At 34.7% G+C, this 17,343-nt stretch overlaps 1 protein-coding gene, 1 long non-coding RNA gene, 2 other non-coding genes and 1 pseudogene across 4 annotated transcripts; all 5 read left to right on the forward strand.

Moving 5' to 3' along the window:
• Nucleotides 1–13,261: 13,261 nt before the first annotated feature.
• On the forward strand, nucleotides 13,262–13,665 carry LOC120132604 (annotated as a pseudogene).
• A 1-nt stretch (nucleotide 13,666) lies between these two features.
• On the forward strand, nucleotides 13,667–14,733 carry LOC120132494. The gene is made up of 4 exons (XR_005517005.1): nucleotides 13,667–13,701; nucleotides 13,844–13,973; nucleotides 14,061–14,138; nucleotides 14,243–14,733. It is a non-coding gene; the product is annotated as an uncharacterized LOC120132494 (long non-coding RNA).
• LOC120132802 lies at nucleotides 14,602–14,674 on the forward strand. The gene has a single exon (XR_005517044.1). It is a non-coding gene; the product is annotated as a small nucleolar RNA snoR60 (small nucleolar RNA).
• Nucleotides 14,734–14,880: 147 nt separating the features above from the next.
• On the forward strand, nucleotides 14,881–14,951 carry LOC120132801. The gene has a single exon (XR_005517043.1). It is a non-coding gene; the product is annotated as a small nucleolar RNA snoR60 (small nucleolar RNA).
• Nucleotides 14,952–15,235: 284 nt separating this feature from the next.
• On the forward strand, nucleotides 15,236–15,718 carry LOC120132492 (rRNA 2'-O-methyltransferase fibrillarin 2-like). The gene is made up of 2 exons (XM_039149239.1): nucleotides 15,236–15,418; nucleotides 15,487–15,718. Exons 1-2 carry the CDS (start codon nucleotides 15,251–15,253, stop codon nucleotides 15,661–15,663), a joined length of 345 nt encoding a protein of 114 aa, XP_039005170.1. The 5' UTR covers nucleotides 15,236–15,250; the 3' UTR covers nucleotides 15,664–15,718.
• The last annotated feature ends 1,625 nt before the right edge of the window (nucleotides 15,719–17,343 follow it).

The following is a 17,343-nucleotide window of genomic DNA, read 5'->3' on the forward strand; positions in this document are numbered from 1 at the left end:
ACAGGGAGATAAACACCGTGGCATCTTTGCCGGTCGCCTATCATGAGGTGATGGTGGAGAAGAGGCTCGATGATGTGACAGAATAGGTGATGGCTCTCGTTGTGGAGGTGTATAGTCGGGTCGATCAGGTGATGGCTCTCGAAGTGGAGGCTTCTCATCATTCGTGCCATCAAAAAAATGCTTACTAGCTTGCCACCAATCAGTGGCAAGCTCAGCTTCCGTGGGTGTCAGCCTCTGTAATGGAGTGTTGGACTCCTAACAATATAAAAGCTCAAACAAAGTTAAACGTGTACTAGTAATAACTTGTTTATAAACATATGATAGTATTTGTGTTAACTTACATTATTTATTGTCATATACGGTAGTAAATCTTCCCATTGCTGCAAGGTCCGTTTCCTCTTCCAGGAAATAGCTCTAGGAATATCATTAGCAGTTTTTAATGCATAGGTCTGCATGGCGGGAAAGGCCTCAAATATCCAAATCTACAAACAATATAATAACAAACATTAGTAATTGTTAAATAATAATTAATTATAATTTTGGAAACATTATATAAAAATTCTTACCTTAAAGGCCCAAATAAAGCCTGACAAAGTGTATTTGGAACCATCGCCACGCAAACTTTTTCGATCATCAAAGGCAGACGACAACTTATTCCATGTAGCTTTCCATAGATACGAACCCCACGGAAACAGGTTCCATGCATTTAGGTCCTCTACCAATTTAATTATATCATTAGGAATAGGTTGTCTGGCCTCTCTGCCTAAAAAGCCGGCATGCAAAAGTATTAGAAGGCATACTCGGACAACATCAACTTCATCCATCCGAGTAAAACCATCTTTCTTATTCAATAATCTCGTCAAGTCTTCCACGTGTAAATTCGGCTTCTCCATTGACAGCTCAGGAAAAACCTGGGATAACCATGATAGGCGGGTAATATGTCTAGTGTACCGACCTACATCATCGTGTCCGAAGCGTAGACCGGTGATTAAGCAAAACTCCTCCCGCCCAAAACACGTATACGCCGGTGGAAAATCAAATCATATCTCTTCAACACGGCGTTGTATAGTCTCTGGTAGATCATTAGTCATGGTTTGAAGAAACAGATGGGTCAACATAGCATCTCCACCCGGATGTTGTACTTTCAGCCATGGCCCGAAGCAAGTATCCTTAAATATTTTTCTTTGTGCAGGTGAAAGCTTCGACGCAATTGTTTTGGCCAGGCTTAATTTATTTCTTAAGGTCAATTGAGCCGAATAAAAGTTCTACAAAAACAATAAACATATCAAGTTAGATATACCAAAAACTACACTGTGAAGATATATCAAGAACAACAATCAACATAAAGAGTAGTAGTTTATTCTTCAAACTTAAATTTGCAACACTGTGAATTTAGTATTTGTCTTTGTTTTTTTGTTGAAGTAATGCAATTCATTCAAGTTTCAATTTGCAGAAGAAGAATAGTTTCTGAAACTTAAAATCACAACACGAAAATGACTATCGCAACACGAATTTGAGTATCCCAACGCGAATTTGACTATCGCAACGCGAAATGACAATCGCAACGCGAAACTAAAATCGCATTACGATTTTGTCGTTGCGATTTTCATTTCGTGTTGTGATTCTCGGTTTCAAATACTAAAATTGAAACTTGAATAGATTGCATTACTTCAACCAAAAGACAAATACTAAATTCACAGGATTTAAAGACTAAACAATTTAGCAGTATTGACAACAATCGAATGAATTTAATAAGCAATCTAAATGAAATGGTTAATCTATTATTGAAATTACCAGTAAACTTATCATCAATTTCAATATGAAAAACCTAATAATAATGCAAAAATTTTAAAATAAAAATAATTTAAAAAAACTAACCCTCAGTGGTTGATTTGGTTGATTTTCCATTTCTGACCGTGAATGATTGTGAGGGTGGCTCTGAGAGATGGAGATAGACGAATTTCGTCGGATATGGGGACTGATTTCGTCGGAGATGGGGACGGATGTCGCCTTAGAGAGTGAGAGATGGAGATGGGATTGAGTTGTGATTTAGGGTTTTAGGTTATGAGTTGCGATTACGGGATATACTGTGGACGGTTCAGTGTTCCGATATATTAATATTCGTGTTTAGAATTTGAAAAAAAATATGCGTTGCGATAATAATGACGCTTTGAAAATCGCATTGCGACAGTCAGAATCGCGTTGCGATAGTCAGAATCGCATTGCGATAGTAATAATCGCATTGCGATTTACATATTCGCGTTGCGATAGTGTTGAAACATTTTAATATTTCGATATAACAAATTAAGTTAAATGGATTTTAAGATTTTCCAAATGATTTTCTAAGTATATTCGATATAACTATTCGAATATCAAAACATTACTCCAAATATTTCAAAAATCATTTTTAATCCTTACTTAAGTGTAAAATTAAGTTTTAATCATAAAACAATTTCAAAATAATTTTACAAAGTATTTCGAACCAATTCAAAGCCAAAAATTACAGATTACTCAGAGGGAACCGATTCCCCCCCATAGGAGGAACCGATTCCCCCCTGAATGGTTTGGCTCCGAGATTTCCAGAATGCTCGGAGGGAACCGATTCCCCCATAGGAGGAACCGATTCCCCCCTAAACATTTTTGTTCCGAGAATTCCAGTATGCTCGGAGGGAACCGATTCCCCCCTGTTCAACGGTCGAAATATTTGAATTTTACACTTAGGGAACCGATTCCCTATGAGGGGGAACCGATTCCCCCACGCTCCAAGTTGTTTTATTAATTGTTTTCACACTAAAACGGCTATAATATCTTTTCTAATCATCCCCAACGTTCAGAAGTGATCCAAGGTGTATTTAAGCAAGCTTAGAAGCCATTGATCAAAAACAAGAAACATCAAGCAACTAGAATCAAGAGAGAATCAAAGAGAAAGCATCAAACCTCAAGTTTGAGCATTTCAAGCCTATTTTCATTCAATATTCATTTTGCTTTCAAGAACACTTTTTGTGCTCAATTGTATTCATCTTTGAGTGTTCTTTTCTTTGTTCTAGAATTGTGCAAACATCTTACCTTGTGAGGTTTTCTTGTAAGTTTGCAAATTTGTAATCTTCTCTTTAAGAAAAGAGTGTTCTCAAGAGTTGGGGTATACTCTTGAGGGAATTGTAAGGTTATCTCTTTGGACTCAAAAGAAAGAACAAATTAGTGAATTTGTTGGAAAATCCTTAGTGTGGATAGCTAAGGTAGTGGACGTAGACTTTGTTTGAGAAAGTCGAACCACTGTAAATCGCTGTGCAATTACTTTCAATTTTCTGCAAAAGCTTCCACAAATTTTTTATTGCCAATTCACCCCCCCTCTTGGCCAATTTCGTCATTCGATTAACTCAACAATTGGCATCAGAGCCTAACTCATTTGAAGGTTTTATCGCCTCTTGAGTCGATTCGGGAAGAGTTATATCGATTATTAAAGTCATCAATGGCCTCCGCTTCAAACTTCGACTCCGGTCTCGATTCGATGCCCGTCAACAAGCCTCCTTTCTTCAATGGAGCTAACTACGCCTATTGGAAGAATAGAATGATGTACTTCATTCAAGCAAGTGACATGGGAGCATGGAATGCCGTAGAAGAAGGATAAATTAAGCCTATCACTCATCCAAGGTTGTGGAGTGAAGGAGATACAAAAATGTTCCAGCTCAACTCCAAAGCCATCCATATTATCTTTTGTGCTCTTGGACCAGATGAATACGGAAGAGTTTCATCGTGTACAACCGCCAAAGAAATATGGGACAAGCTTCAAGTCACACATGAAGGTACCGATGAGGTAAAGAAATCAAAAATTAGTATTCTAACGCATAGCTATGAAAATTTCAGGATGAAACCAAATGAAGACATCAAAGCTATGACGGATAGATTTTCAACGATTGTCAATGGTCTCAAATCATATAGAGAGATCATCTCAAATGAAAAGCTTGTGAGGAAGTTAGTCTACTCCCTCCCAAAATCATGGCAATCAAAGAAGACGGCAATCATCGAGTCTAAGGACCTATCGTCCTTAACTCTTGAAGAACTTATCGGTTCACTCCTCACTCATGAGATGATGCTTGAAGATGAGGTGGACCTTGATAAAGTTGAAGAGACACCAAAGGAGAAGGAGAAGAAGAAAAACATTGGAGTTGCTCTCAAATCCACAAAAGATGAGAGTGATTCTAATGATGATGACGAGGAAATGGCATTGTTTGCCAAATGGTTCAGAAAAATGATGAGACCTTACCAAGGAAGAAAATTCAAACGAAACGAAGGCCTCAAAAATGAACCAAAAGAGAAGGACCCAATCATTTGCTATGAATGCAAAAAGCCGGGGCATGTCAAATATGATTGCCCACAATTGAAGAAAAAGGGTCAATCAAAAAATAAGCGCAAGGCTCATGTGGCTACATGGAGCGATGAAGAAGGTTCCGATGAAGAAGAACAAGAAGTAGCAAACTTGTGCTTAATGGCATTTGGGGAAGATTCTAAGGTAACCTCTAACTCATCTGATTTTGATGATTTATCTTATGATGAGCTATTAGAGGAATATAATGGGTTGGCTTCGGATTATGAGAAATTATTTTTAAAATATAAAAATGATGTTTCAAAGTTGAAAAATGAAAATAAACTCATATCCAAAACCAACAATGATCTTGAAAGTAAAATCAAAGATTTGCAAATCAAACTAGAAGAGTTTGAAAAGAAAAATTTAGATTTGCAAAATTTACTTTCAAAGGTCAATGATGATCATCAAAAGAAAATTGATGATCTTAAAACTTCTTTTGATAAAGTTGGAACAAAACGTTTTGAAAAAGGAGAAAATTCAAAATCCAACTTTGTTAGAAAAGATTTTAGAAACTACAATCATAGAAATCCTCAACGAACCTTAAATGGTAAAATCTTTAAAAGTATATGGGTTCCTAAAGGACTCATTACTACTAAAGATAAAGATATCCTACACAAATGGATACCTAAGGGAACTAGGATTTTGGAAACTAATGAATATGGACCCAAAAGAATTTGGGTACCAAAAATCAAAAATTAATCTATGTTTGTAGGGAAAGGAGCATTGCTACAAAGCACGGGAAACAAATTCAAACTCATGGTACCTTGATAGTGGATGCTCAAGACACATGACCGGAGACAAAAGCCGGTTCATAGAGCTTAACGTCAAAAATGGAGGAGAAGTGACTTTTGGTGATAATTCAAAAGGTCACATTGAAGGTATTGGTACAATAGGTAATACCTCTTCCATACAAATTAAAAATGTTTTATATGTGAATGGATTAAAGCATAATCTTTTAAGTATTAGTCAATTATGCGATAAGGGATTCAATGTCTTGTTTGAAATTAATGGTTGTAAAGTTATTGACATTGCATCTAATCGGATTATGCTTATTGGTCATAGAATAGGAAACATTTACATAGTGCATTTAGATTCTATTGATATGACTAATTTATGCCTAGTTGCTAAGGATGAACATGATAGTTGGTTATGGCATAGGAGACTAGGACATGCTAGTATGAGTGTTTTGCAACGGCTAATTCAAGGTAATTTAGTTCGAGGGTTGCCTAAGCTTAAATTTGATAATGATAAAATCTGTGATGCTTGTGCTAAAGGAAAACAAAAACTAGTTTCTTTTAAATCTATTAATGATGTATCAACTAGTAGAGTATTACAATTGATCCATTTAGATCTTTTTGGGCCAACTAGAACTACTAGCTTGGGAGGAAAACAATATGCATTTGTCTTGGTAGATGACTATTCTAGATACACTTGGGTTCTATTCTTAAGTACTAAAGATGAAGCATTAGAAAATTTCATCACATTTTCAAAAATAATCCAAAATGAAAAAGGTTACTCTATCACTAGTGTTAGAAGTGATCATGGAACTGAATTTGAAAATCTTGGATTTATTGAGTTTTGTAATTCTAATGGTATTAGCCACAATTTTTCAGCACCTAGAACCCCTCAACAAAATGGAGTTGTTGAGAGGAAAAATCGAACTTTAGAAGAAATGGCTAGAACCATGCTTTGTGAAAATAATTTGCCAAAATATTTTTGGGCGGAAGCCACAAATACCGCTTGTTATGTTGTGAATCGAGTAATGATTAGGCCAATTTTAAAGAAAACTCCATATGAAATTCTCAAAAATAAAAAGTCTAACATTAGCTATTTTCATCCTTTTGGATGTAAATGTTTTGTTTTAAACAACGGTAAAGAAAATCTTGGTAAATTTGATGCTAAAAGTGATGAAGGAATTTTTCTGGGTTATTCCTTAAATTCTAAAGCTTATCGTGTATTTAATAAAAGAACTTTAGTTGTAGAAGAGTCTATACATGTTGTTTTCGATGATAATCCCCTTCCGAGGAAGGATTCTTCTGTTAATGATGATGTAGGTATTGTACAAGCAAATGACGTTAGAAATGACGTTGGAGAATCATCATCAAAGGAAGAAACAAAAGATGAGGAAACTCATGATCCCCTCGAGAATCCAACCATTGAAGAAAGGGAAGTATCTTTTCCAAGAGAGTACAACTATGTCAAGGATGGTGAAATTATAGGTGATCCATCAAAAGGGGTAACTACTCGATCTTCTCTTAGAAATATCTGTAATTATGTTGCATTTATTTCATGCATAGAGCCCAAGAACATCAAAGAAGCATTAAAAGATGAACATTGGATTATGGCTATGCAAGATGAATTAAATCAATTTGAGAGAAGTAAAGTATGGACATTAGTTGAAAGGCCTAGTAATAAATCTACTGTAGGTACTAGATGGGTTTTTAGAAATAAACTTGATGAAAGTGGTAATATAGTGAGGAACAAGGCTAGACTTGTTGCTCAAGGCTATACTCAAGAAGAAGGCATAGACTATGATGAAACATACGCTCCCGTAGCTAGGATGGAAGCAATTAGAATGTTATTGGCATTTGCATGTTTCAATGAATTTAAATTATATCAAATGGATGTTAAAAGTGCATTTTTAAATGGTTTTATAAAAGAAGAAGTGTACGTGGAACAACCTCCAGGTTTTGAAGATTCAAATTTTCCGGATCATGTTTTAAAATTGACAAAAGCTCTTTATGGTTTAAAACAAGCTCCTAGAGCTTGGTATGAAAGATTGTCAAATTTTTTAATTGAAAAAGATTTTTTAAAAGGAAAGGTTGACACTACATTGTTTTTAAAGAGAAAAGGTAAAGATTTATTAGTAGTTCAAATTTATGTTGATGATATAATATTTGGTTCTACTAATGATGTTCTTTGCCAAGAATTTTCTAAGCTAATGCAAAGTGAGTTTGAGATGAGCATGATGGGGGAGCTCTCATTTTTCTTGGGACTCCAAATCAAGCAAAGAAAAGATGGAATCTTCATTAATCAAGCTAAGTACGTCAAAGATATGCTCAAGAAATTTGGACTGGAAAATGGGAAACCTCATAACACTCCAATGAGCTCTTCAACAAAGCTTGACTTAGATGAAGGAGGTAAATGTGTGGATGTTAAATTATATAGATCCATGATTGGCTCATTGCTTTATCTGACCGCAAGTAGACCGGATATTATGTTTAGTGTTTGCTTGTGTGCTAGGTTTCAATCATGTCCTAAAGAATCACATTTACTAGCTGTTAAGAGAATCTTTAGATACCTTAAGGACACTCCTAGTTTAGGACTTTGGTATCCTAGAGACTCTAGCTTTAGCTTGCATGCTTTTTCTGATGCGGATTATGGAGGATGCAAAGTAGATAGGAAAAGCACCTCCGGTACTTGTCAATTCCTTGGAAATATGTTGATTTCTTGGTTTTCAAAGAAACAAAATTGTGTTGCATTATCTACCACTGAAGCGGAATACATTTCAGCCGGTAGTTGCTGTGCACAAGTTTTATGGATGAAACAACAACTTTTTGATTATGGAATTGAAGTAGGTACCATTCCTATCAAGTGTGACAATACTAGTGCTATTTGTCTCACTAAAAATCCCATCCAACACTCTAGAACTAAGCACATTGAAATAAGACATCACTTCATTAGAGACCATGTCACTAAGGAAGATGTAGTTCTAGAATTTGTTGATACTTTGCACCAATTAGCGGATATCTTTACAAAACCCTTAGACAAGGAAAGATTTTGGACACTTAGGAGAGAATTAGGTTTGACCAACCTATCTTCACTTAGTGTTTAAAATAATTTTAGCACTTTTAATAAATCTTGAAAAATGCTTATAATAATTTTTGATTGCATTCTTGCTATTAGTTAGGGGGAGTTTGTGATTCTTAGTGAAAATTAATTTTATGTTCAAAAATCGATTAAAGATTAATTTAATTGTTTGAACATAATTAATTTTTGATATATGAGTTGCCAATACCACTAGAAAAGATTAATTTAGCATTTTGTGCTTAAAAAATCGGATTTTAGCATTTTGGTGCAGAGGGAATCGATCCCCCCTGAGGGAACCGATTCCCCCTTTGAAGGGGAACCGATTCCCCCCACAGGGGAATCGATACCCCCTGGGGTTCTGCTAAAATCGGGCAGAACAACCCCAAAATCTCAAAAACCCTCTTCCTCTCTCTTCGCCGTTTCTCCACTCTAAATCTCTCAAATCTCCATTTTTGCCTCAAATCAACAATATTAATCGAAATTTGCTTCATAAATCATCTTCTAAACCTGTTGGAATCATTAAAATCGTGCAAACAACATCTAAATCCCCTCAATCTTCATCTTTCAAGGTAAAGTTTTCTAAACTCTTTATTTCATTATTTTTGAACATATGATTAGTTTCAATTAGTTCTAGGTTGAAATAGTGATCGGGCATTGATCATTTAGTGATTAGAAACTAGATGTTACAACTAATTTCATCAAAAACACAAGAATTTTTCAATTTTTTTAAATTTTCGAAATAATAAAAAAAATGTTATTTTTCAAATTATTGTGTTTTGATTAAATTATGTTGTTGTTATGAAAAACTATACATATATTGTTTCTCAAAACCATATTTTTCAAAAGTTTTTCAAAAACTTTGCCCATTAGGATTGATTCAGAGAATCTTGAAATATTGAGGACTCATTTGAGTTTTGGGATTAATTGAATTGCATACACTTGTTTTAAAATTGCAGGTTATTATATCTATTCCGATTTCGTTCACCATGTCAAATCCTAAACGTCCTAGGTCTTCATCTAGTCGTTCTAGTCGTCAACCAAATCCACCTCCAAATCCTCCTTCTATTCCAATTTCTAATCCCAATCCCACTGATCCTAACTTGACTATCCAAAATTCGTGTTTCAATCATCCTGGGTCTAGAAATCACCGATATTGGTATTATCAATATTTCGATTCTTACAAAATCCGGGAAGAACGTATTCCTTCTCGTCAAGCTATGTTAGCTATCGATTTTAAATATCTTCCCATTTTACAAGAATGGAAATTTGATAAACTATTTGATCTTGAACCCATCGTTTACCATCAACTTGTTCGTATATTCTACTCTAATGCCGTATGTGTTAAAAACCAAGCTGAAACCGAAACCATAGGAATTCGTTCCTACCTCCTAGGACAATTCTTATATATTGACCCGGCATATATAGCCAATACATTTGGATTAGATAATGATGGTATTTCGAATGAAAAACAAATTTTAGGTTCTCGTTATAAAAGAAGAGATAGTGCGAGTGTCTTAGACCTACATGAGCGTTTTCTTCATCTAATGATTTCTTAGTGGTTTCGACCATCCGGAGGTCGTTATTCTACTCTTAGAGCTTTGGATATTTGGTGGTTACATTGTTTCAAAAACCGTATTAAAATTAACCTACCTCAGATTATTTTTGCTGAAATTGTTGAAACCGTAAATCTTGTTCCTAACAAGAAACACTGTTCATCTCTAGTTTACGGTTGCTTTTTGAGTAATCTGTTTTCCAAAGCTGGGCTTAGAGTCGGTCTAGATGCCGTTTTTCCTCTTAAGAAACAAATAAATCTTCTTTCCTTAACGAGAGCGGGATGGGTAAAGGACAAAGAAACCGGTGAATGGGTTCGTTCTTCTACTCCGGGAGCTAGTTCTTCACAAGCTCCACCCGAGGCTGACGAAGATCCCGAGTTTGAACAATTAATGAGGGATATTGATGAAGCTGAAGAAGAACTTGAACAACCCGAAGAGCAGCCCGAGGAGCAAGCACAACAAACGCATCAAATGCCTCCATATTTTCAATCCTTTATGGAGACATTCGATTTTCGATACGCTACCATGGACTCGCGCTTTTCCTCTATAGAGTCTCATTTATCCACAATGGGAGCTCAACAATTAGAGATTCTTCGGGAGATGCGTGCAAACAATGAATCAACCAACGCTTGTATCAATGAACTCACACACGAGATGGCTGCTATGCGAGCCCGTTTTCCTCCTACCGATCCGGATGCTTAATTTTATGTTTATCTTTAAAACTTTGAACAAAATGAATATTGTTTCAACATTTTGAATTGTTTGATTTTGTGGATTGTTGGATTTTGGATTTATGAATGGTGTGAACTTATATGTTTGGTGTTTTATTCATTTTTGCATCATTTACATTATCATTAGTAATATGATCAATTTTGCCATATCACATTATTTATGAATATTGATTTATGAAACTAATGGCTAACCTCTCTTTTGATTGTGATCTTAGCAGCTTAAGCTTATAATTAATAAATCAATTGGCTAAATGATTTTCAAAACCTTGTTTTACAATGTCTTTTTGATTTAACAAAAAGGGGGAGAAGAATAAGTGTTAAATGTTTTACATGATAAATTGAAGAAGTGTTAAAGTAAGGGGGAGTAATTTCAAAACTTGATTTCAAAAATCTTAAAATTACTAAAATGTTTTGTTATATCAAAAGGGGGGAGATTGTTGAAACATTTTAATATTTCGATATAACAAATTAAGTTAAATGGATTTTAAGATTTTCCAAATGATTTTCTAAGTATATTCGATATAACTATTCGAATATCAAAACATTACTCCAAATATTTCAAAAATCATTTTTAATCCTTACTTAAGTGTAAAATTAAGTTTTAATCATAAAACAATTTCAAAATAATTTTACAAAGTATTTCGAACCAATTCAAAGCCAAAAATTACAGATTGCTCAGAGGGAACCGATTCCCCCCATAGGAGGAACCGATTCCCCCCCTGAATGGTTTGGCTCCGAGATTTCCAGAATGCTCGGAGGGAACCGATTCCCCCATAGGAGGAACCGATTCCCCCCTAAACATTTTTGTTCCGAGAATTCCAGTATGCTCGGAGGGAACCGATTCCCCCCCAGGGGGTACCGATTCCCCCCTGTTCAACGGTCGAAATATTTGAATTTTACACTTAGGGAACCGATTCCCTATGAGGGGGAACCGATTCCCCCACGCTCCAAGCTGTTTTATTAAATGTTTTCACACTAAAACGGCTATAATATCTTTTCTAATCATCCCCAACGTTCAGAAGTGATCCAAGGTGTATTTAAGCAAGCTTAGAAGCCATTGATCAAAAACAAGAAACATCAAGCAACTAGAATCAAGAGAGAATCAAAGAGAAAGCATCAAACCTCAAGTTTGAGCATTTCAAGCCTATTTTCATTCAATATTCATTTTGCTTTCAAGAACACTTTTTGTGCTCAATTGTATTCATCTTTGAGTGTTCTTTTTCTTTGTTCTAGAATTGTGCAAACATCTTACCTTGTGAGGTTTTCTTGTAAGTTTGCAAATTTGTAATCTTCTCTTTGAGAAAAGAGTGTTCTCAAGAGTTGGGGTATACTCTTGAGGGAATTGTAAGGTTATCTCTTTGGCCTCAAAAGAAAGAACAAATTAGTGAATTTGTTGGAAAATCCTTAGTGTGGATAGCTAAGGTAGTGGACGTAGACTTTTTTTTGAGAAAGTCGAACCACTGTAAATCGCTGTGCAATTACTTTCAATTTTCTGCAAAAGCTTCCACAAATTTTTTATTGCCAATTCACCCCCCCTCTTGGCCAATTTCGTCATTCGATTAACTCAACAGATAGCCATACTCGCATTACGATTTACATATTCGCATTGCGATAGTCGGAAAATCGCAACGCGAATTTGGAAAATCGTAATGCGATAGTCAGAATCGCGTTGCGAATCTGGAAACTGATTTGCGATACCGGAGATTGCGTTGCGAATTATCGATCGCATTGCGATTTAGTTGGTCATTTTGGCAAATCCAAAAAAAGTTGGTTAAAATCGTATATTATAAGACATTTTTGGTTACTGAGGTTATTTTCTCAAAAATGAAACAAAATGTTTTAGGGTAAACTACAAAAAAGACCAGGTTAATTTGTTGAGTCGATTATGATTTAAAATTATAAAATACTTCAGTTATAAATTATTATTTTGTTGAGTATATTAAATATTAAAAATTATAAAATAATCACTTAACTATTTGTATATTCTAAATTCTTATTTTTTTTCTTAAATATTTAAGTTAAATGTTAATATGTTGACTAGTATATTATAAAATTTGTTCTGATAACCATTTGAATTGTATTTTGTGGATCAGATTTTATCATTCACAATAAATAAGTTAACGTTCAACTTAGACATCCATTAATTTTTTAATAAAAATTGACAAGTTTGGAACGTATGAATAGTCAAATGATCATTTTATAATTTTTTCAGTAGACTCATCAAAATAATATTTTATAGTCAAATGATCATTTTATAACTTTTAATAATCGACAAACTCAACAAAATAACACCGTGTAATCGGGGACATGAATATATCAATTATTTGTTTAATTTTAGGGTAAACAACACCATATATCGCTTAGGTTTACGTCTTGCATCATCTGTACAATGGATCTTTCAATTTTTTAATTATATTATTGAATTTTAATTTTAACTTCAGTTATGTGTTTGAACCTTAAATTTAACCATATAATGATACGAATATATCTTTGTCATTGTGATGACGTAGACAAACCATGTCGTTTTAATAACAATTATCAATACCTAAAATGATGTCGTTTCATACATTAAATTTTAGAAATATATCAATTTTATCACTAAATTTTTACACAATTACATTTTATTATTGATTTTTTAGAACCATCATTAAGAGACAATCATCCCTTATCACCGAATAACATTCATATTTTACTTGTCTTTTTCTACCAGCATGACCTATTTTCCCGCTCAATAGCTATAATTCCTAGTCTTCTTCTATATAACTGAAGCATAAACCCTAGCATTTCCCGCAAACTTTGCTTCGCCTCACTCTGTTTCTGGTTGTTCATTTTCATTACTTCAAGCACTCCTAGTATGAGACCTCCAAGAGGTGATCAATCTCCCTTAGCTTTCTTTGCATGAGTTTAGTTTATGCTTACGGTGTTCCTAATGTACTGATATGTGCAGGACGTGGTGGTGGTGGCGGGTTTCGGGGAAGAGGTGGTGGCGGGTTTCGGGGAAGAGGTGATGTTGGGTTTAGAGGAAGAAGAAGAGGTGGTGGCGATAGGGGTGGCAGTGCCATGAAATCCCGTGGCGGAGGCCGCGGCGTCCGTGGAGGAGGAAGAGGACGCGGTGGAGGAATGAAGGGTGGAAGCAAGGTCATAGTTGAGCCCCATAGACACGAGGGAGTTTTTGCGGCCAAGAGCTAAGAATATGGTACCTGGTGAAGCTGTTTACAATGAGAAAAGGATTGCCGTTCAGGTAATATTGTTCTTACCATTTTTTTTTCTATTTTAAGCTTCTCCAACGACAGAATAAAGATGATTGATTGAATATGTTCTAGCCACTTGGGTATTTTTTCATTTACTTGTGGACAAACATATTTGATTACGTTTTCTAACAGAAATTGAAGTTATTTCATGATTCTACTTTAACATAATGAAGATGGAGCTAAAGTTGAATACCGGGTGTGGAATCCGTTACGATCTAAGTTGGCAGCCGCCATTCTTGGCGGTGTTGACAATATATGGATTGTAAGCTATATGTTTTCATTTTTGTCGTTGTTTGTAGAAGTTTCATGATTTACATTCTCACCACCTGTGTTTTTTTGTTTTATCTAGAAACCTGGTGCCAAGGTTCTCTACCCTGGAGCTGCTTCTGGTACAACTGTTTCTCATGTATTTGATGTTGTTGGTCCTGTAAGTATACAGTGTAGTGAATGTTCGAATGAATTGTATGCTTATATCTGTTGGGTTTTGTTTATTGATTTTTTGGTTTCGACGGACTGGTGTGGTTGATGCAGTGGAATTTTCTCACCGGGGTGGTAGAGATTTGGTTAACATGGCCAAAAAGAGAACAAAAACAAATGTTATACCCATAATTGAAGATGCTAGGCATCCGGCCAAATACAGGATCCTAGTTGGTATGGTGGATGTGATATTTTCTAATGTTGCTATCAGGTTTGCTTTGTTTTGCTTTGTTGATTTCTTTTTTCTTATTTTCCCCCTATAGTGAATGGTGATGTAATCAGGAGGAATAGGCTTTTAGTTTCTTGGTTGAATTTGTTTTGTTTATTTGCTTTCTTCCGTTTTGATTCTTCCAGCTGTTTTTTAAACAGAGTAGTCTTGGATTTCTGGCTTAAGGCACAGCTTTAAGTATCATATGCATATGATGAACTCTACTCGGATTCCCCTTCAAGACTTCATGGGTGATGCTAACTCGAGTTTCTGATGCGATAATAAGTGACCAACCTTGAATAGTTTACAATTTCAATTTTTGTAAGAAGATTCATTTTCTTAAAAAAAAGCAAATTTGTTCTTTCTAGTCTTCTAATAAGAATACAAGTAGTTTAAACTTAAAATTATCTCTCAGAAACTCTTGTAGGCAGCTATTTGTTTTGCACGTGTTTTCCCTTCTGTCATTTTATTTGATGGTATCGCTATGCAAATGATGAGGTACTCGGATTCCCCTTCAAGACATCACGGGTGATGCAAAACCGAGTTTCTGATGCATGTTCAATTTACCTGTAGTTGCCGTGCTGTGTTTTGCAATCCTTTTTCTCAATAAGCACTGGCTTCTTTGCTCTCTTATAGAGTAGCCATTGTATAGATTCTTTTCTTTGAAATTCTTGTTTTTTAAAGCTGCATACTAGCCATTTTGAAACGTCTTTTAAGATTGTTATTTTAGTTCACACATTATTTTTATCTGTCTGCTAGGCACACCGCACGGAACGGATTTATGCTATGTTTCAAAACTCTGAGTTTTTACTCAGCTTGTCACTCTTAAGTGGATTTCACTTGCATGTTCCAAAATGGGCATGCGATATGAAGAAACCTATAAAAAGATACTTGCACCAAGTCCAACTAGCACAGATGTAATCTTCCTCCTTTCGTTTTACTTTATTTTGCAGGCAAGGATTCTTGCATTGAATGCATCATTTTTCCTTAAAGCTGGAGGTCATTTTGTTATTTCAATCAAGGTTATCCAGTAACACAAGCTTCTTTCACGTTTGGCATGTTGGCTATAAACATGATTGAATATTTCCAGGCTAATTGCATCGACTCAACTGTTCCGGCCGAGGCTGCTTTCCAGAGCGAAGTTAAGAAACTGCAACAGGAACAGTTCAAACCTTTCGAACAAGTGACCCTCGAACCATTCGAGCGTGACCATGCCTGTGTCGTGGGTGGCTACCGAATGCCAAAGAAACAGAAAGCTGCAACATAATGTTTACTGGGATGTGTTTTTAAAGCCAATGTTTTCTGGTTGAACTTTAGATTATCATTTGAAGAATGTAGTTTTTGAATACCGTTCGTTGAGACTGGTTTAGATCAGGCATACCTTCGTCTGAGCTGCAGCACAATGTATTTTGGGTTATGGTTCAAATGATTAGTTACTAATTGTTTTATTTTGAATATTGATCGTACGGAGATAGAGGATGTAAAGTTAAAATATGTTTTATATTTACTAGCGTAGATTGTTGAAAAGATTACATTCGGCGCACCTTTTATGTAATGGTACAGATATAAGAAACGAAATTGGTCTACTTTTCATTTTTAGTTAGTGCTTTGATCCCTATCCATGGTAGGACCAAGAGGCTTATTTTTTATTAAAACAAGTTCTAAGGTACTTGGAACTAGAATTGGAATTCTCAATATACAATGTATAGACCGGATTTTGGTATTCATAAATATTGTTTTGTTTTCTGCTTATTTTAATATTTAGGATTGAAAGCATATGCGAGTGAGTGTTAACCCATCCAAGTGTGCTGTACGTGGTAAATGAATTAGTGTGGTGTATGTGATAAATGAATTGTTGTTGTTTTGAGTACTCAGGTTTTTCATCATAGATACTAAAGGCGTAAGCGATCAATATTGAAAGATTGAGAATTATTTTTAAACATATATCGTCTTCTATTTACCCAAATACTTTGAGCATTTACCGTCTTCTACTTACCCAGATGAATCAAAAAACAATCATTTGAGCTTTGCATTTGTAAATAATATATTTTAGGGTAAAACATATTGATAGCCATGGAATTTTAGGATACTTTTAGTTTGATCATGGTACATTTAAATTTTGTATTGGAGTCGGTCAAATTGTTATGCTTGAGAAGTGTCTAGTTTGATCATTTTACCAAGAATCTAATACTTAATCACTATATTAGGTTGAGTACTTGTTATATGACTGTAAATTTAATTTTAATCACAATTATGTAACAAGTGTCTACTTTGATTTGTTAATTAAGTATTTGAACCTTCCAAAAGGGTCTCCAGTTCAAATTCTTCAAGCATAAAATTTGATTTATTTTTTATTTATCAATAATATAATGACACATATTGTTATTTTACTAAAGAATGTTAATTTATTAAGAAAAATGACATGATATACCGATCCAGTTGTTCATATCACGTCAATTGTGAGAAAATAGTGATTAAAACTAAAGAGATATTAAAGTTTTGTCTCCAACACAAAGTTTAAAAATTTAACGATTAAAATAAAAATAAATATCCAAATCGCTGTCATTTTAATTGTTAAAATTCTGATGAAAAATTCAAGTTCCGTCCCAATCCAAAATAAAATAAAATGGATTGAAAATAATGTGAAAATAATGGGCGAAGGGAATTGAAAATTATAAATTTGTTGTTGATTTTTAAGCTGAGCCTTATGTCAATATCACTCTCCACCCGTGCATTTAATACCACTTTTAAATCGGACGGCTCAATTTTACATTAATCCAACTCTGGGTACGTTGTCGGGACTTCGTTTTACTAATTTATATCGATTCAGATTACATATTTAATTTTAATAAATGAATTTTTTGAAAAGATTTTTTTACATGTATAAAAATTTGAATTCGATACCTACTTAAACTGCTTATCATTTAAATTAATTCCGTTGACGTTA

The sequence above is a fragment of the Hibiscus syriacus genome, unplaced genomic scaffold, assembly GCF_006381635.1.
Source record: "Hibiscus syriacus cultivar Baekdansim isolate YM2019G1 unplaced genomic scaffold, ASM638163v2 tig00110569_pilon, whole genome shotgun sequence".
NCBI lineage: Eukaryota > Viridiplantae > Streptophyta > Magnoliopsida > Malvales > Malvaceae > Hibiscus > Hibiscus syriacus.